Source organism: Microtus pennsylvanicus, chromosome 14, assembly GCF_037038515.1.
Source record: "Microtus pennsylvanicus isolate mMicPen1 chromosome 14, mMicPen1.hap1, whole genome shotgun sequence".
NCBI classification, from domain to species: domain Eukaryota; kingdom Metazoa; phylum Chordata; class Mammalia; order Rodentia; family Cricetidae; genus Microtus; species Microtus pennsylvanicus.
The window spans coordinates 58668891-58690144 of NC_134592.1; the positions used below are offsets into that span (position 1 = coordinate 58668891).

The window sequence follows — 21254 nt, forward strand, 5'->3', positions numbered from 1 at the left end:
AAGGTATCCAGAAAGACGTACTTCCTAAGCTGAGTTTTGAAAGTTGATATTCTGAAGGACACTGTGACAAATGGTTTGGAGTGTGTGTGTGTGTGTGTGTGTGTGTGTGTGTGTGTGTGTGTGTGAGAGAGAGAGAGAGAGAGAGAGAGAGAGAGAGAGAGAGAGAGAGAAAAGCCAAGGGCTATGGTAGAAATATGGATGCAGACTGGTCAGGCTTGAATGGCGACAGAGGTGCTTGGGGTCCCCACCATTACCCTGCCCAGGCAGATGGCCCTGGGATAGCGTTCAGGGGTAAATGCAGGACTGGTTTTCATTACGTAGCAACAATGAAGGCCTGGTATGATTAGCAGATTCTGGCAAATCCTTCTAGGATTTTGTGGTTTCTTCTAGAATATTACAGATCACATGTGACCATCAGTTATACCTACAAGAAACACATTTCAGAGCCTAGCAGGATAGTCTATCGGAGCAAATGAAAACAGAGGTAGGAGCAGCAATAAACATCCGATTAGGCAAAGTTAAGTTCAAATGATGCCAGAGTACTGTCTGGTGGTCTAGTGGGAGATGGTAGATAAGAAGAAAGTGGGAGAGGAACCAAGTGACCGCGGCACACCCATGGGAAGACAGGCATACCAAACTAGAACAATAAGATCTCAGGGCAGCTCTCCAACAGGAAACCACAGTCGTCTTGCAATCTTTATCTTTTACATTAATGTCAGTACTTTAGATTTCATTGATTTTTTTAAGTTTTGGTTGTACTTCTTTACTAAACATTTTATCTATCTATCTAGTATCTATTTATTTTTATCTAGAGGAAATTTTAGATGAGAGGTCTTAGCTATTACTGACGTTTGAGGTTCATCCTAAGCTGATGGACTGTGTGGACAGGGAATCACTCAACCTATGTGGGCTTCAGTTTCTCCATCCACAGAACGGCACAGTGATCCCTGCTTCTCTGAGCCGCCGCTCTGTGCACCACTAGACACAAATGTCTGATGTGGCCAGCCTTGCACCCAACGGCATCATCACAACTATGTGTATATTATTAATAAAATGACTCAGACGTTGCCAGGAGGGTCACTCCCTTGCGCCACTGGACAGGCCATCCGACTCGGAAAATGGCTCCAGCTTCCTTTTCTTAATTTCCCTACTAACAAACCCAAAGCCAACAAATAATGAATCAGGTTCTGCAAAATTATTCTCTGCACACACAGTGTATTTCTACAATCTGCTACTGTCTCGATTCTGTTATTAATATATTTTCATATTCAGTCATGTGGAAGGAATTAATCCTAGCTCTGGCCTCATCTAGCTGTGACTAATCTCGGGCAAGAAACTCAGGAAGACTCTGGATTTCAGTTTCCTTGACTGCCAAACTGGTATATGTCTTAGACAGCTTCCAAGGTCTCCAACTGTGACCTAGCATTGGCTTCTAACTTTTTCTGAGCTCAGCCCTGTTCAACCTCACTGCCCGGATTATCTTAGTAAGTGGAAGCACTGCCTCTCCTTCATCTCAGGTGATCTCAGATTATTCTCTTCCTCCAGGAACAAGGAGCTCTGTTGACTAGTTCCTCCCAGTAAAAAACTCTGCAGGGGGTTCTTTACTGCATTAGCTCCCTACTCAGTCACAGGACATAAATGCATTCTTGCTAACTATTCTTGTCTACCATTTGCAACTCATTGATGAACACGGGTTCATGTGTTTTATGGTCAGGATGTTTGTCCTCTAAGGACTGCATTGTTGGAGCCTTAGTCCTCAGTGTAGTGGCACTCTGGTGACAGGACCTTTAAAAGGAAGGGTCCCGTGTCCTACTGTCCTGCTTTCTGTGGTTACAAACTCATATCTAAAGATACAAAGGGGGGAATGGGGAAAGCGGGAAGGGGACTTTATCTGGATGCAGGGAATCTAAGCAAGAGGGAGGGGATGGATATAACACTAGGGTGACTGAAAAGCAATGGGGAAACATGATTTAATGTTTCTTAAATATACATATAATATATAAGTACATGTGCATTTTGGAGATGCCAGTACCATGGGATGATCACCAAGAACAAGTCAATAAGCAGCATTTCTCCTTTGCCCTGAATCAGCTCCACCTCCAGGTTAGCCCTGCTTGAGTTCCTTTCCTGACTTCCTCCAGTAATGAACAGCACTGTGGACGTGTAGGCCAAATAAACCCTTTCCTCCTCAATTTGGTTTTGGTCATGGTGTCTCATCACAGCAAGAGTGAGCCTTACTAGGACAATGTGTCTACATATATAAGTCATTTAAATGAAGTTATGCCACTAGGGGGGACAAAGTTTCCACCAAGAGCCAAAGGCTATCTAACAAAAACCCCTGTGCCAGGCATGGAAACTTCTCTTTGAGCTGTTGGACAAGGGACTCCAAGAGACACCCCAACCAACATAGGCTATTGGTGTTGTCCTAGACTGCCTCCCAGAACTAGAACCTACTGCTGAAAACTCCACGCACCAGACGCGGGACTTGGAGGAATAAGCTGGAACTGACCCGGAAGCCTTCTCCTGGAGGACAAGCTCTCATAGTATTCGAAGGTGCTATGCGAACTGCCAGGGGAGAAAGTAATCCATAGTCCTGCTCACCTGTGACACCTATGAGCCACGACAATGGCTGGATTGGCAAAATATACACAATACTACAGTAGCAGCACCTCTGTCTCAGGGGCAACTAACACCCGTCTAATTGGACTTAAACCCCACTCAATAGGAGGGAAATCATACCTGGTACAGTAAATCTAGCCAATTACTCATGGCTAAAGAGGTCAGAGATCCGAGAAGAGAACCCACTACTGCCATTTCCCTAAAACAATATCATTTCTAACTGTCCTCTAAACACTTATCCTTATACGTGCAGATATACATAGCTATGACTCGTCACCAAAGAGCCATTCCTGCCACAGATGGAGAGAGACTATTATAGAGATCCACAGCTGGTCAGTGAGCAGAGACTAAGTCATTGTTAGTGCAACACAATCTACAAATAAGGCTCGGGGAAATCACAAAGAAGGGCAAGAAAGATTCTAAAAGCCAGACGGTCAGGTTTGTCTGCTGTGAGACAGTGTCTTCTATATACGGCACTACAGTCTTCTATATACGACACTTCCCAGCAGTACCCAAGAACTCACACTAATATGGCTTGACAGAGCATAAAGACAGTACCAATTGACATCCCACCATGGACGGGGCAATTCCACATGGTCCTACTCACAGATGAAGAGCTACAGGTGGTCCGTTCTTGTTGCGAGGGAGACAGCCTCCTCCAGGGATAAGCTTCTGCATAGGCTGTCCAGTCCCAAGTGGTTAGCCCTGGACATAGGCACTTGGTGCAAGCGAAGGTAAGTGGACTCAGCAGGTTATGTCCATGTGTGCGTATGTGTGTATATATATACATACACGTTTGGGGGGACACAGGTGGAGCTGGAGGTGGAGGGGTGAGAGTGATGTAAATGTATTGCTCATGTATGAAATTCTCAGTAGAATAAAGTTATTTAAGGAGGGCTAGAGCCCTGTGGGAGGCAGCGAGGGGACTGTCCTTAGAGGGTTTAAGGCAGTCAGTGCCTTCTTGTGGAGCCTCTCGAGGGCCTTAAGAAGGAGTTGTCATCAATCAGAGAGGAGGCTCCTGAATTTCTAGTTTCCTATCTGATGGTTAAATCCCTCTTTTTTGCAATAAGCTTCTGGCATGATGCCTGCTACTGCAATGTAATGTTGCCAAGGGAGCCATCACCAAAGGTCAAGCTTAGATACCTAAGCCTGGGCTTCTAGATTCATAAACTAAATAAACCCTTTTTCTTTATAAAGTACACGGCCTTGTGCATTTGTTACAGCAATGAAAACAGAATAGAGTAATAATCAATTGTATTATTTTAATTTTTTGTCAACCAAAACTAATGACAAAATACCCTGCACAAAATGGGCCTCAGGAAAAGACTGGTGATCTAAGCATTCTCGTTTATTTTCAAAGTCGCCTGTCACATTAGAACAGCACGAAATTGTCGTGACTCTTTAGAGCAGGCGTCAGGAGCTCTGGATTCTGGTTTCTAATGTGTTCTGTAACTCTGAACAACCAACTCACTGACTCTCTCTAGACCACAGCATGAAAAACATACATATTTACACTGGCCCTATTGCACTGAAAGAAGCAGCTTCATTTTTTAAAAAAAGAATATAAAAATGGTTTAAAATGTTAAGTTGACATTATTTTGATAGCTGTAAGAGTATGGAAAAAGATTTAAAACATTTAACTTTAACATCATTAGCATCTATTCTATCTGAGTTTCTTTGTACTTAGAATAGTGCCATTGAAACAGCAATTGAGAACAATCATTTTTCATGTCACCAAATGTCAATATAATATGTAATACACCACAGAAACTACAAGTTAGGTTTATCAAAGATACTTTGGTATAAATTTTTTTAAACAAAAGTAGATACTATTTTGTTGCTGTTGTTGTTTTTAATAACAACGTCCTTAATTCCTACATAGTTTAGTGGCCACTGTCTTGGTCCTTACACAAACACATCCTCTATCATTGTTCCAAAATGTTTAGCATTTCATATAAGCAACTATTTCAAATAGCCCTTTAATAATACTCAGAACTTATGAGAAATGCAGCATAGACAAAGCTTCCAACGAAATGACACTTTAGTCCTTAATCTACACATTATCATCCCAAAATGCAAATTTTAAAGGAACTCTGCCAATTTTTTCTTGTGATTTATCCCACAACTTAAAATATGATCTCTAAACTTGATGATACATTTTCTTTTTGCAGTTCTTGACTTTCTAACTTGACAATATTATTATTTTTTTTTGTTGTTGCTTATAACACATGAAGCAATAGGAAGAAGCCTAGAACTCCTTCCGGTCTGCCATGACTAGTGATGTCATCTCAGGTCTCCATGGAGGATCTGGTAGAGACCTGTGCTCCTTCTACTGACTGTAAGGAAATGTCAGCAGAGGCAGAAAGAGTGTTTAGTTTGCAGAAGATGTGACAATCTGGAACATTAAAAGACTATCTCAAGGATCTCATCAAGAATCTCTATTTGCTTTCTAGGGTAGATGTCTAAGCCCAATTATAGAAGGCTGCTTGCGTACACTTTTCTCCTTGAACCTTTTACTTTTGAACCAACTAAGATTTACCACCAAAGGCTCAGTGTCTGGTGGATTCCTACAAATATGTACACAACTCACAGAATAAGTACTTGAGTACTGTCTTAATTGTTAAGACTAAAGGAGAATCTAAAAGTGCGGATCTGGATTTGGCTCAGAGTTCAGAGCAATTACACATTTAAAGTTATTTATTTCAGAGGTTAACTGGAACTAGTCAACGGTAGAGCGCTGCCTGTGGAGCACAGAGCATATCCTGGCTGAGAATCTCAGCATGGGGGCATAATAAACATGTACAAAGCCTGCTCGGAATCATGTCTGCAGGACAGAGCACTTGAACGACGGCCAAAGGAGGCATCAACGGCCATGAGCACTGCCCTCTGTGTTCACAGTGTTAGTGCTCACTGCTGACTCTACTTCATGACAGAGGATCAGCACACACTGCGGTGGAGCTGGGGGCACAGCGTGTGCTGAGCATAGGCGAGGGCCTTGGTTTCAGCCCCAGCACTGCGTGAGAAAGGCAAACAGAAGAGCCACTCAACCTGTGCTGGTTTAGCATGACGTCACAGACGTGACTGTGAACTGTAGGTCATCACTGTGGGCTCTCTTACGTCTTTTGTCATGAAGCTTTCAACATTTACTACAAAGAATGCCCACTAATACTAGCTATCAGATAAGTAAAATGTGAGTTTCACCTAAACCTACCTCAATCGTGTTCACAGACTATTTCAAAATACAAGCAATTCTTGCATGAGTCACTGTTGCAAGCTTTATGCTTTCCTTATTCAACTAATAATTGACTAGAGTCATAAAACACACCGGCTTTATTAATTTAAACATTACTATATTTTGCTAGCCTTGGAAATAAATTTTCAAACCTGGTGTGGTGGCACAAGCCCATGATGCCCGCAGAGAGGCAGAGACAGGAAACCCCTAGAGGTTTACAGTCATCCAGTGGGTGCCAGGTCAGCCAGAGGCACACAGTGAGGCTCAAAAACAAAGCAAGGCAGAAAGGGGAAGGAAGGGGGAGGAGAGGAGGGGGAAAGAAGGATATTCTGCTAACCGGTATGAAAAGACTGTCAAAGCAGAAATAAGTGAAAACCTACGATTTCAGCGACTGGTGGAAGAGGATGTTCAGCTTTGTCACTTCACCTTTTCATGACAGAATCTGGATACAGAGCTAACGCACTCAGCAGATACTAGGCCTTCAATCGCTTCAGCTATGGAATTACCCTGTTGTCCTGCCTGTAGCCCTGGCTGTCCTGGAACTCGCTTTGTAGATCAGGCTAGCCTTGAACTCACAGACATCCACCTGCCTCTGCCTCCCGAGTGCCAGGATTAAAGGTGTGTGACACCATGCCTGGTTTCCTTTTTATTTTTTGTAATCAGTATCTTACTTTTTAGCCTAGGCTGGCCTTGACTTCGCGATTCCCTCGCCTCAGCCTCCTGACATCACAGCCTGTGCTGACAGCCCTGGATCACAGCTCTGAGTTTGCTCATCTCTGTGGCTCAACTCTAATCCAGGATTTTGGATGTCCCAAGCAAGCTTTCTGTGCAAAACTATTCCCCAGCAGTCACCCCAATTTTTCTTCTTTCTTTAAAAAGGAACTCCAGATATGATAACAGCTGCACCTGCCTGTCACTAACCAGATAAGTTTCAGAAGACAGAGGGACGAGAACGGGAACTTTACAGGGATGCTCTGGTTCCTAACACTGTCATGCTCAAGCTGTTCAGAGCGCCTTTCCGATTCTCATCAGGCCTGGAACATCTACAACCAGATGAAAAGCCGTGTAGATTGCGCCCTTGCACTCTGTCAGTGTTCAGTGGGCTTACATGGAGATTTTAAGATGGATCTGACCATACATTGGGATGGATATTAAGCTACTTACTGAACTCTAAGTCAAAGGGATTTTAACCATCAAGTAAGCCATGAAGGAAATTCTCAAAACTCCTGAACAATAAAATAGAATGAAGTATTGTGAAGCTTCTAGAACAAGCCTAGGCGAGATGAACACCTGGGAGGAACTCAAGGGCTTTAGACACCTGACAGCACATTCGCTCAGCGACTCTGAAAGTTGACTATGTTAGAACCATCTGCAGATGCTTTCCAAATATGTGCTCCTTCATGTAACAGTGTAGAAATATACTCATCATTAGGCTATTTCATCAAATTTGTAACTTGTGCAGCATAATTTCTACCTGCAAAATGGTTGTTCAGCTAAATAAAATGTTCCTAATTAACTTTGTTTCTTCTTAAATTTAGATAGAAAACATTGCCGTTATAATTGGCGTTACATTTAATTTTGGAAATTTGAGTTTAAACTAAACAAGCACTGAAGTTGAGCCTGGGGATAAAGCTCAATGCTGGAGTTTCTGCCCTGTATGCAAAGGCCTAGCAATCCCCCCGAATAACGAAGTAAATAATGAAATGTCAGAAATGCCCTAAAAGATAAAATCCTGGAATAGGTTCTAGACTTCATCAGTTGCTTACATTTTTGTCCAACTACAAAGGAAAACTCTTCTGGAAATAATTTTCATAATTCAGAGACTAAAACAATAGCAGTCTATAGCACGCAGCTCTTGCCAAGTATCTGTGAGATCCAGTCTTGACTCTGGGGTGGCCAGACTTGGAATCAGCTGGGAGTCATGTTTCTGGGTGCATCTCTGAGGACATTCCCAGAAGAGGTGAACTGAAGGGAAAGCAATCCTGAATGTGGGTGGTACAAACACACAGGCAGGAGTCCAGATTGAACAAAAAGGAGAAAAGGAGAAACGGAACTGAGGACCAGCATTCACCTCTCCCTGCTGACGCCAAACAAGAATCTGGCTCTGCCACCTACACGCCGCCCTTGTCTGTGCTGGGTTCAGCACACCTTTCCCTCCTTTCCTTAAATGATTTCTGTCAGCTAATGAGAAAAAACATGAACACTAATGAAATTCCAACCAAAGTTTGCATGGAAGGTCAGCTCACCCAAAGAAGTCTACAATTAAGGACATAAAGAATGATTTAGAGACAGATCAGCGGTTATCCCCACATGCTGCGTCAGGCTGCTCACAGCTACCTACAAGAGCTCATGGGACATGGGACCCAATCTTTCTCCTGGTCCTTGTGGGCTACACTTACACAGATGCATATATATGAATAAACATATGAATCAATCTTTTAAAAAGAAAAGAAGATTTAATGTCTCTGACAACTAAAAAGGGTGGCTTTACAGTTGGAGGTCATCACAAGTTATATAATATAGAGAAAACACATCACTAGAAACTGGGAAGAACTTTTCATTGATTTTGTGATGATTTTCCAAAAGACCAGTATTTGACTCACTTTTGCCAACTCAGAAACTATTTTTAAAGAATTATAATTTACATATGTAAATTCACTATTATTTTTGCCTTAAAGAGTAAATGCTAGAAAATCAAGGAACTATTTCAAATAATGGTCCGTAGCCATTCCTTTATTTATTTAACACAGCAGCAGTAATTTCCTGATCCACCAATTCCAAACAGACTTTCATTTCATAAATGACTGTTCAAATTAGCAAAGTGTTAGCCGAGGAGAGAAAACTGATCAGGCCAAGGGAACTGCTGCGGAGAGGACAGAAAGCGGAAGAGCAAGCTTAGCTTGTTTGCAGGAATTTTCACGAGTGGACAGATCACGTGTGGGCAGGACGGCACCTCCATAAGCAGCTCCTGCCTTTCAGCAAAGTGACTTCATTTACATTTCCTACCCCATCGCATTTAAATGAATGAGACAAAAAAAGGCTACTGGCTTCTGTCTACAGGGCCCAGCTAGGAAGGGTCCTAGACAGGAAGAAAGGGTACCCCCTCATTATCCTAACACTGCACCAGACTGTTGTGCAGCCCCACAGAAGCAAACAGATGTTCAGAATCCACACACAGCAGCATCTCCTGGCCCAGGAGATAAGAGATCAAAGCAGGACTCACACTAGGACTGTGTGGCTCTTTTCTGTGAACAAATGAGAATGGCTCTCCCTCAGGCACGTGGCCTTTGTCCCTTCTATTATTTGAGCAGTTTTCCGGTATTTTATTTCTCTAGTAATCTTCACTTAACAAAGGGAAGATGACTGTCCACCTGACTAACCATTCACTGTCACCTAAGTGAGTTCCCCTGCTCCATCCGACCAAACTAAACATTATGTCTGTTAGTTAGTCTGCACCATACACAATAAACTCGATTCAGTTCTATCCACAATGTAAATATTCTGGACATAGTATTGATGACAGCACAATTTTGTCCTGTGAGTATAGGCTTTTTACTAATTCGACCGGTGTCCCAGTTAGCTTGTAAGCTTGTGAAGGCCATAAATCCCATCGGTTGCTTAGCATTTAATGTGTCTGGCCACTAATACACAGTGATGTGATGGCCACGAAGAACAAGAGCCATCAGTTATTCCACTTGTCTTGCCAGCTCCTTCCCCTATCAATCTGCCCAGAGCCTTTCTCCAGATGCTACTGTGGTGGCTAGCGGCCTGACCTCTGTGGACTGTCTCCCCTGAGCTTCCTAGCTTCCTGGCTCACCAAGGTGTCTGCCAGTAGCAGAGACCTGCAGGAGATGAGACTGCAGGAGAGACCTCACAGACTTCCTTCCTACCCTGCAGTGGTTCCGGTTCCTTCAAAGGTTCCAAGATTCTTCAGGACACTGACACCCTTCGCTCAGTTGCCTTCTCGGGTGGAGGAGCAGGAAGAGCTCCTGCCATTAGTCCCTGGGTGCTTCGTCACCCATTAGTGTCAGTAACGTTGCTGCCCACATCTCTGTACCTAGATCCTTCACTAGTATCATCTGCTAATACAGCACTTTAAGTTACTAAGACCCAGTCCTTGGAAAAAAGAAAACATGCTTCACATACTTAATATAAGGCATAAACTCTCTGCTTCATTCTCAGGGCAAAGCCAGGGCAGCCTTCAGATGGTCACTCAGAGGACTTCAGTTGATGCCATGAGTAAGAGAAAAATCTATGAGCATTTGAAAATTAGAACAATGTTTATGTTTTCAAAATCTTTAGGAAAATTATTCAGCCTCTCAGAGAAGTATTAGTTCTCCTTCATTGTGGAAACTCATTACATGACCAGTAACTCCTAGAGAGCATCAGCACACATCTGGGGACCAAAACAGTTCAACTCTGGAGTCAACCCAACCCAAGACATAGCAACAACACTTCACAAAATAAGCACCAAACAAAACCCAGTAAGCGATGTCATCAATAACAAGGTAAGAAATGTAACAGGGTTAGCATTAACACCATCTCTTGGCAAGTTCATTAAGACAAGAGCGACTCTCAAGCCAGGATCTCCCTCCACATCCTCCATTTTACCTCTTTTCATTCCTGCAATCTACGTCTAGGGACTTCTGGTCCGCTCTTACAGTATGCAGCCATTAGCACCCCATGGAAAGTCAGATCTACACCGTCCCTCACGATGGGCTGCCAACACACTCCTCTCTGCTACTGCACAACACTTTAACACAAATAAGAGAATACCTTTTTTCTTTGAAATGTCTTCTTACACTGAGCTTGTCATCTACCCACAGAAGGAAATGGAACACATACAAAGAGTTGCTAATTAGCGGTTAGAAAACGGATCGTTTCGCTTGCATGGGTCTGCTATGAATTTCCAAATAATGCCTCTTTCTAAGCACAAAACATTCACTTTGTTGCCAGCATGGCTTGGACAATGGGAACTTGATATAGACTCCAGTTTACAGCATCTCAGGAACGCCTGCATCTGTCAACCTTTGCCACTGTCGCAAACTGTTGAGAAAAACAGCTCAGAGAATTGGTGTTAGCTCACGGTCAAAGGGTTATGCTGGTGGTCACTTGATCTGGCTAGTTCTGCGCCACTATGGGGCACAAGAACGTGCTGGGGAAAATGGAACAGAACTCCTGGCCTCAGAGTAGCCAGGAAGCAGAAAGAGGAATGAAGGGCAAGGTGGGTCACCTAAGCCCCTGAAGACAGCAGCACTCTCATGACCCCGCCATCTCTCAACAAAGTCACTGGCACATGAGCCTTCTGTGGGGAACATTTGCTCAAACCACATCTCCTTCAGCAAAAAAAAATACCTCTTTTAAAGTATTTAAGCAGTTTCTAAAAAGGTACTATACATTTAGATAAGAGCTTTTATACTATCCCACTTGATCCTTATAAATGGTGGGACAAGCAGGGCTCTTTAGGGCAGGGTACAAGCAGAAACGGTTAGCATCATGGCAGAAGAGGAACATCTTTCCTTAGAATGGAACAATGTTAATGATTCCCACAGCCACTTAATAGAGAGCCCGTGAGTAACCAAAAGACACGCCGCTCCCATCCCAGAACAACAAACAGTATCACCTGTCCACAGGATGTCATCTACATCTAAATAAAAACCTAAGCTGGAATGATTTTTCTTTAAAGAAATGTTTTAACTTACACATAGAAAAACCACTGGGTAAAATCAGTGGGCCTTGAGGGACAGGGACTCACAAGAATGTGTAGAATGGCAGGAAGATAAAGGGACAACGACCTTTCCACACGAACAGTGATAACTAACTGGCCGGCCTAATGCTGCCAGTGTTAACTGCACATGCCACTGCCCAAGTAATCTAAGACACAAAGACGAACAGGAGGGAACTTTAGCATTCAAGCAGTTTATAGTCTAGCCGGAGAGATAACCCACACAGCGCCAAAATATCCACTCACTGATGTCCCTTTTGCACGAAGGCAGTGAGTTTGGTTCTATGGGAACCGCAAAGGTGAATGAAACAGACTCTAGGGAGGAGACCTGTGCAGCATAGGCGTGCAGGCTTCAGAGGAAGAAAACCTGAGTGCCGAGAACTGGGCCAAATTAAGTGCTACAGGAATTTCAAGGAACGATAAATGGTTCCTATCCAAGGAAGAGCTGGGGACAAGAAAGAGACTAGGGATTGAAACACGCAGCTTTTAAAGGTTATGCAGGACATGGGCATGCAGCCAACTGCAATGGAAAGACATTCCAAATGGGATCAACTGTGTGTAGAGACAGATCAGCAAAGCAAAGGGAAGCAAGTGAGCGGCTCTGAGGATGTGGGCAGTTGGTACACAGGATTTTGGGGTGGATCTCACCTTATGTGAAGGGATTTATAGGAAGTCTAACCACAGACACAACACGGGTCTCAAGGGTTTTGTGACTTAGAGGAATGAAGAGAATAAGAAAAAGTAGGACAGACTTTCTTAAGAAAGTTTTAACGTCAATGATGAAAAGGAAAGGAAACTAGGTTTATAATTAGAGAAGAGATAATTCTGAAGGGCAAACAGGGCTCTGCCAGGCTGTTCCAGATAATACAAACTGATGACAGTCGCGGTACAGCCAAGCCCGAAACAGCTCCTGGAGCCAACCCACTTCTGGTATCTTCTTAGATATTGAAAATGAAAATGAAAATAAAATTTATGCCCTGGCAGTGCTGAAGCAGGCATGGGCAGCCCGTATATGGAGGTTCTGTTGAACTTGTCCATATTTGGTTTCACGGTCTAAGTTGATAAGGATGACTGATAAGGTCTCTTCCTCAAGAGGGCACCAGATCTCATTACAGATGGTTGTGAGCCAGCATGTGATTGCTGGGAATCGAATTCAGGACCTTTGGAAGAGCAGGCAGTGCTCTTTACCACTGAGTTATCTCTTCAATTTTCAAATAAAACTAAATCTCAAGAACTAAGCCTTGAACAAACATTTTAACAAACTCACAGAGAAATGATCACACACACCCCCAAGCTCTTTTGGGCATCACTTTGGCATGTCTACTGTTTGACAGTGCTAGTCTGCCCCTGCTTTGAGAACCGAACCCAGGATCTCACATATGCAAAGTACCAGCTCTACCAGCTGCAACTCTCCTGAACTGTAGGATCAGTGTGTGCTCACTAGAGAAAACGGAGTCTTCACTGCCTGTGTCAATACTGGCACGCACAGCACATGTGCAATAATCCTAACTGTGACTCTACTGAGCGCTGGGGTGGTCACAATGGTCATAGGTCAGCACAAAGACAGAAGGGGTCTTCTCACAAGTCACCTGGAATGCTAATGAAAATCGAAGGTGCTGCTTCTCAATTCCCTTCAGATTTTCCTGGAAGGGAGGAGTTAGGAAGGCCCAGAGTAGTCTCTCTGGGTTCAAAACATGACTCCTCACTGTCCACCCCAGCAGGGACCACTGGCTAGACAGTCACTTGTTGGGCGCAAGAATTGACACATCCACTGTAAATATCATTTATCACAGAATCACTGGCATTATTAACTTTAGCTTAAATGAGTTGACTAGCTGAGGCTGAACTCAGCAAACCATGACTTAGACATTGCCAGGGACCTCGAAGCAGAGGTTCCAACCACAAACTTTAAACTCAGTCAGAACTGATGAGAACTTCAGCTACAACACATTGTAAATAGGGGACCTTGGGGCCAGTTAACGCCTCTGCTTTAAAAAGGGAAAGGCGTGCTATACAGTAGAGCAATCATCTAAAGGATAAACTAATTTTATTTACCCTTTTACCAGTTTCATCCTTTATAGCCTGCCTTACTAGGATACTCAATTAAAACAACAAGTACATTAAAATGTTTAATACCCATATTAATGAGGCTCGCCTACCAGCAACAAAAAAATCATTTATAGCTTGCCAAAAAAACTAGATTTAAGCCTTTTAATAATTAAATGTCAACAGCAAAGCTGAAATAATCAGTAAAAATTTATTTGCAAAGATATTTTAACTTCCCATTATGTTCCTAGAAGCCCAATATGTACATGCATTTTTCTAGAACGCAATTGTTGTAGAAAAAGTGTTAGAAATAGATTCAAAACTGAGAAATTACCAATGTTTACATTCTGTGTCAGAGAAAGACACTTACCGTTGTAGCCATACACTTGACCAAATAAGCTATTATACTTATTCTCTTGACTTTAAAACAAAGGAAATAGCGGAATATAAAAATTTCCCAAAACTACATTTTCCAAAAAACCAATTACTCCTACTTACTCCTACTCAGTTTCATTAACTAATATTTTCTGGGTGTTTGCTAGCACTTTGCTGTTAAGAGTTGAACAACAGTCAACATGTGTGAATAGCCATGAGCTACCTAAATATATTTACATACTAAAATTTTTCTAGAATATAAAAATTATATTATTACTTTTAAAAGTACCTTTTGTTTTTATAAATACACATATTTATCATCAAAACTTCACTGCATAATTCAATGATCTCTAATGACCAATCTATAAATAATTTTAAGATGGAAAGTGTGTCTACGATATAGCTTATTTTTATGTATACCAACAGCAATACATCAAAGAAAGAAAAAAATCAAACTTTTAGGATTTACCTGAAATAGGAATATTCTGTGAAACAGATAATTGCACATCTCCTGTTCCTGGTGGCATGTCAACAACTAAGTAGTCCAGTTGACCCCAATCGACCTAAAAAAGCAAGAAGATATAAATATTGCCACTGCATAACAATTTCTGTGAAAATTGATATAAACAAACTTAATATATAACGAACATATCTAAGACAATAGCTATCCTGAGCCCCCTCTGGGGACCAATGCTGTGCTGTGGGCTAAGGGCACACGGGTGTGTAGATGGTAGACACACATAGATGACACACATAGACCCTGCCTACTGGACCTACTCTGAACGATAAGCTTAAGTTTCCAGATATACACATAGTAACAGCCTCTTTTACTACGGCCTTCTAGGAAGGAGAAATCATTTATTTTCACTGGATATAGCTTACATTTTTGTCTAAGAAGATCTTAACTTTTTTTCCACAGAGATTTTGCTTCATATTTATTTGTTTGATTTAGTACAGCATTTCTTATGCAAATAATTTTTTGTTATTTTTCCATAAAAATAAACCCACTAATAATGAAAAAACATAATAACTGGGAAATTATTTAATTTTAATATGACTAATTTCCCAGTACCAGTACTAGTTGATTCTTTCTTTGTAGGCACTGAGTTTTAAAGGACTCACCATATAACCAAGTCTGTAACACCCAACTTCACTCCAGACAGAGAAGCATCCTGCGCTCGTTTCTCCTCAGCTAGGACTTCCCTCGGCTTCTTGGTCTCTGTGAAAGGCCTGGGATCCTCTTAGTTTCCTGAACTACAAAGCTGACCTCATGACTGATGCTTCTCTTTCCCTCATTGCCTCGGCCATTGACTTACTCTGTCTGATAAAACTCTCTAAAACATACCCACTTCCTCCTTCGACCTTCAAGAAATAAGTAGGGTGACAATGGACCACAACTGTCCATTATCTGCTCTTATTAAAGCCTCTGGGCCACTGTCTGTCTCATGACTGCCAATCCAGGGTGTCCCTACAACACACACACACACACACACACAGAGAGAGAGAGAGAGAGAGAGAGAGAGAGAGAGAGAGAGAGAGAGAGAGAGAGAGAGAGAGCGCTACTTAATTGATCTTAATTGCTCCTGCTGCTCTTAGAGTAAAGTCTGAGTTTCTGCTCCCCAAACTGCCTGGTCTTTGTTAGTGACTCCACATCAGCTCAAAATTCACTTCCTTGGGGGAACACTGCCCAAGTCCACTAGACTAGACAGGGTACCCACTGTGCATGTCACCAAATCACTTTTGTCCCTATTCAGAGAAAGTGAAAGAACTCATATTGGGCACCTAGTTAATAACTGATAATTAAATGCTTATTTGCAACATTACAGCTGAACAGGCAACTATCTAATAGATACAATGTTTCCAGTTCTACATAAAGAAGGTGGTGAACTGTGACAGGAAAGTGCCTACTGACTCTCAGACACTGGAGTGAGCAGGGACAGTCATCCTCCTGTCTCATGATCCATCTTTTGTGAAACTGTAAAATGAGTTAAACACCTTAGCAAGAAATGGACAACACAGGAGCTGCTTGCTGTCCTTCGATAATGAAGAAACGCGAGGCTTTGAGACTTTCTATGTTATATTAAACCTATAAATAATTCGACAATCTGTCTCACAAAAAGGGCAACATGACGTTCTGCACCATTGCTGGAAGCGCAAACGGCACAGGGTAAGCATGTTACTCATACAGCACAGGTAAGCATGTTACTCATACAGCACAGGTAAGCATGTTACTTATACAGCGCAGGTAAGCATGTTACTCATACAGCACAGGTAAGCATGTTACTCATACAGCGCAGGTAAGCATGTTACTCATACAGCACAGGTAAGCATGTTACTCATACAGCGCAGGTAAGCATGTTACTCATACAGCATAGGTAAGCATGTTACTCATACAGCGCAGGTAAGCATGTTACTCATACAGCGCAGGTAAGCATGTTACTCATACAGCACAGGTGAGCATGTTACTCATACAGCGCAGGTAAGCATATGTATTCATATAGCACATGGTAATGCATCTCTTTAACATGGCAATGACAGTCTATGAGGCATTCAGCATTGCCCCGTGTGATGGAGATAAAGCAAGGAATAAAGCAAAGTCTCAGTCATCATGGAGCCAACATTTTAGGGAAGGAAACATAGAAGAAAAAGAAGACAGGATAGAATCGGGAGGTCTGTCTGGTCATGCCGAAGCAGCCAAACAGCCCTGAGTTTATTTCAGAGCTTGCTTATATACAAAAACAGAACAAAGCTCAGCACAGACAGTCAGTCAGTATCTAACCACAAGACCATTCCTGTCCTTGAGTGAGCAGCCTCCTCTCCATCACGTGCCTGATGCTCGGAAGCAGCCTTCCTTTCTATCTTGATGTTCCTGAGGTTTGACGTCAGCAGTATACTCTCTACTAGATAGAGTGTTCTTTTCTTATGCGATAAATCAGAAGTCTCTCAGAGCCCTCAAGGTTATAAGAAAAAGTAGAGCAGGCAAGCTTGAACTCAAACGACTTCTTTAAGTCAGAAATGACTCCAAACGGAAACTAAGTCACACGTAGGCTTCCACAGATAGTGGTATAATGACATATTTTTTTTTAAAAAATATGAAGGGGTACTTTTATTATTGTCTTACATAACATCTTAATGAATACACCAGGTGCATTTTCTCAGCTGGCAAATAAGACACACAGAGAAACTTCCTTATGCCTGGGAAGTCAAGAGACATCACCTGTCTCTGGGAGGATTCGGTTTCTTACGACGTCTGTGATACTGTCCATGCGGGTACCAGCGGTGCTTCGTGGTGAAGAACACCTTGCTGAGTTGTTCTATCATGGGCCCCTGCTCAAGCTTCTCACTGTTTATTTCTAATTTGGTTTTCAGCACTTGTTCGTGTGTTTCTTCATTATTACACAAAATGTCTGGTTGAGGGATAGGCTTGGTGTGTTCGTACGGGATGTCCACAGAAGGGTGGTAGCACACTATGGTCTGGCCATCGGATGTCAAAGCGAGCTCTACCTTGCAGTTGTAGTCATCTGGAAGAGGAGAGTAGGTAGACTTTCGACAAACACTAGATAAGGCTCCATTCTGGATTGGAAATATATGTTTCCAGACAGTCCTGCTTGATGTCACCCATTTCACCACGGCGGCCATGATCTTTAGGAGGTGACGTGAACAAAGATATCGTGAGGAGAAACCGCTTCTCACATCTGTTTCTAGGCACACAGATGTTCATTCCACAGGACCGCCATCTTGCTTCATAACGACATATTTTTAAGAAAATAATGAATACAGATTGATTTTCAATAGCTTAGAAAATGATTACCCTAAAGCTACCCTTAACTGCTGTGGCAGTTTGAAATTGTCCCCCATAAGCTCGTAGGGAGTGGCACCAATAGCAAATGTGGCTTTTGGGGGGTAGTGTGGCCTTGTGGAGGAAGTATGTCAATGTGGGGGTGGGCTTTGAGGTCTCCTTTGCTCAAGCTCAGTGTGACACTCAGTTGCCTGTAGCCAAAGATGTAGAATTGTCATCTTCTCCAGTACCATGTCTGCCTGCACACCGCCATGCCCCACCATGATGATAATGGACTGAACCGCTGAACTGTAAACCACCCAATCAAGTACTTTCCTTTCTAAGAGCTACTGTGGTCATGGTATTTCTTCACAGCTGCCATCCAAGAAACTCTCCCAGGAAGATAAAGGACATTTTCTCTTTTTCTGTCCTCCTCTGAGACTGCTAGCACTGGCAGATGGGCAAGTCTCTTCATTTCAGAGAATGCCACATGCCAAGTGCCAACAATTGATCACTGTTTTTCCCTGCCATTTAAGCATGTTGATTACGCTACTTCCAATTTCTTATTTCAGAGAACCAAGGTTCCAAGGAACTAAAAATATGTCACAGTTACAGCAGCTCATTTCAAATGATGCTCAAATTGGATTCCAACTATCTGAGAAAAGCTGGCCCGGGACCTATGTGATGCATACTGGCGTTCTATAGAAAAGTTCGCTGACTGGAAGAGTTTAACTCCCATCGGGAGGCTAACAACCATGGCCTTCAGTCAGCAGATTTGTATGTTGGCGCCATGCCTTTGTATATGGCCTGTTGAGTGCTCGTGACAGAAACTGCTCTGCTGCGGCCGACTGTGACAAACTTCTGGAAGCAGCTAAGAAATCAAGAGTAAAGCTGCTGACTTTGCTCATGGCCTTTCTAGTACTCTGCACCTACGGCTTGGCCCTAGTGTTTTCATGTTCACAGCATCGTGTGCAAAGATGTCTACTTGCTGTTTTGATATGATTTCATTGTTGTTGCTCAACATAAAAACATAAATTTACTATTTTTTGACAATTTCATACATTCGTACAAAGTATTTTGATCATATTTGACCTCCTCCAAGACCTCCCCCTAAACTCTGTCTCCCAGCCTGTGTCCTCTGTTTTGTATTCATTCACTCATTCCAATCAGTGTTGCCCTAACTTGTGAGTGTGGGGCCATCCACTGGAGTGTGGTCTAGCTATCAGGGGCCACGTGCTTAAAAGAAGCTGACTCACTGTTCTCCAGAAGCCATCAATGGCCAACAGCTGCCCAGTAGTTTGATCTGATTCTTCCTTCCTTCCTTCCTTCCTTCCTTCCTTCCTTTCTTTCTTTTTTGTTGTTGTTTCTCTGTAGCTTTGGAGCCTGTCCTGGAACTAGCACTTGTAGAGCAGGCTGGCCCCGAACTCACAGAGATCCGCCTTCCTCTGCCTCCCGAGTGCTGGGATTAAAGGCATGAGCCACCACAGCCTGGCTTGATCTGATTCTTAATACAAAGCATCCCTGGAAGAAACTGACCCATTTTTTTCCTCATTCATAGCACTTTCTCCATCCTTACTGGTCTCCCCCAAAAGTACACACACTAAAAGCTCAGCCCTCAGTGTGACATTGTTGAGGAGTAGCAGAGTTTTTTATCAACACTGTTGTGTAGTTATCCTGCCCACATCAAAGTATATCCAAGACAGAAGGGGAGAAACTCATCAAGACTCAGAAATTCAATAAAAAACCAAAAAAAGTAAAAATTACAATTCTTAGGAAGTTTCTGAAACTTATAAGACTCACAAGGCCTTCTTCAAGCTAGCAACTGCTAGAAGAGACTCTGAACAGCTAAGCAGTCTCAAAGTTAAACAGGAAGTTCCAGGGATAGGTACAATGTGTGAGAGTCATCACCCATGTTGGACTTTTCTGTGAGTCATGTATACCACTGTAACCTCTCACTGATAATCCTAAAAGTACACTCAGTAAACTAACGGGCTCACTAAAGGCACTGTGGGCGGAAAATGAAGTTTCTTTGGTATGTCGTCGGTGCCCTCTGTGGTGAGCAAACAATGCCCCCAATTCCACACCGCCACTACAAAAGCTTCTCTTGAAATCTCAGCCTCCCAAACCATAGGTTAAAAAAGCATTCTTTATAAACTATTCAGCCTCAAGGACTCTGTTTCGGCCACTGAAAATGGACTAGAAAACTGGTATAGACGATGCTCTTAACCTGACTTCAGCTCCACCGTCAGATTTTACAGACGCATTAGCAAGGCCACAGATTTTCTTAATTTACCTGATTTCTAAGATATAAAACAGCTCTTTCGGCTTTAAGAGATGTTTTTTGATAAAACTATCTCCCCCACCTCAGATGAGACTGGGTGTGTTCAGAGTGCCATGTCTACAGACATATTTCCTCAGTTCCAGAGACAGCCCCTTAGCAGACGAGACCGCTGGCAGGCATGCCTGCTGCTCCCTCTCCATGGCAGACTCCTCCCTCATAGCTGACCAGTGTTTAATAAACATGTACGGGATAACTGCGCGTCAAGTTGTTACTTACAATTATAGTACACAACTAACAAGAAAACCCTCTCCACGTGAGAAACCTTTAATGCACAAAGGAAGTCTAAAGCAGAACAGCTGCGTTACATGTCTGAGCTATGCACTTTTGCTCTTCCTAGCGGCTTCTTTATAAGGTCATGCAACATTTTATTTTGGTTGCAAGAAGAAAATTGTTACAAAAGAGAAGTTACTTAAATATAAATTCCTTAGCAAAAACCTGAATGATAAAAAGGTTTTAATTAACGGCCTTCTGAGTGGAACAAACAAATAACACAATGGATACACTAACCCGATCTTTATAACCTCTATTAAATGCGCCAATTGCAATAAGACATGGCTCAAGTTATAACAGAGTTTTTCGCAAATTTTTTCATTTTCCTCAAATAATTGAGTTTTCTGAGCCATTTTAAAACAGTTCCCCTTCTATAGGAAATGGGAGAGGGGGTTTAGTTGAAAGGCAAGGAAACTCAAGAGAGCAGCTAACGCCCTCCAGAGGAGAAACTTCCTTCACGACATCTTTCTTCTGGTAAGTTGTTCTCTAGCAGAGGGCTAGAGCAAGCTGGCCCTGACCACTTGGACACAGCATCAACTCATAGGGCACTTGCTAGCCGAACCTGATTCAGGGGTTCTCTGCCCACTCTGAGCCCATTTGCTGAAATAATATTTAAAGCAGGACGTCCCACAGAGACCCATGTAAATCCACAGTATGAGCAAAACAAGAAAATAACAAAAATAACAGCATTTCCATAAAAGTCATGGTTTTCAGTGATTTACAGGATATCCAAGTTCTCCAAAAGCACAATTTGCTGATTGTATGCACAGATATTCATAACTATGAGGCAGATGCTGATGAAGTATAGAATTATGAGCAAAGAGACCTAAAATATAATAAACCTGCTTTAAAAATCAAGACGTTTTTA

At 42.5% G+C, this 21254-nt stretch overlaps 2 protein-coding genes across 4 annotated transcripts in view; both read right to left on the reverse strand.

Annotated features, from left to right (window-relative positions):
- Nubpl (NUBP iron-sulfur cluster assembly factor, mitochondrial) overlaps positions 1-21254 on the reverse strand; it is a 183555-nt gene that overhangs the window by 28029 nt on the left and 134272 nt on the right. For all 3 annotated transcript variants that reach the window (XM_075947420.1, XM_075947421.1, XM_075947422.1), the window contains one exon: positions 14467-14560. In XM_075947420.1, the coding sequence (XP_075803535.1) occupies positions 14467-14560 (94 nt within the window). The remainder of the gene's footprint in view (positions 1-14466; positions 14561-21254) is intronic.
- LOC142834751 (large ribosomal subunit protein mL42-like) lies at positions 17081-17737 on the reverse strand. Its single transcript, XM_075947574.1, has one exon. The coding sequence runs from the start codon at positions 17634-17636 to the stop codon at positions 17211-17213; it is 426 nt and encodes a 141-aa protein (XP_075803689.1). The 5' UTR covers positions 17637-17737; the 3' UTR covers positions 17081-17210.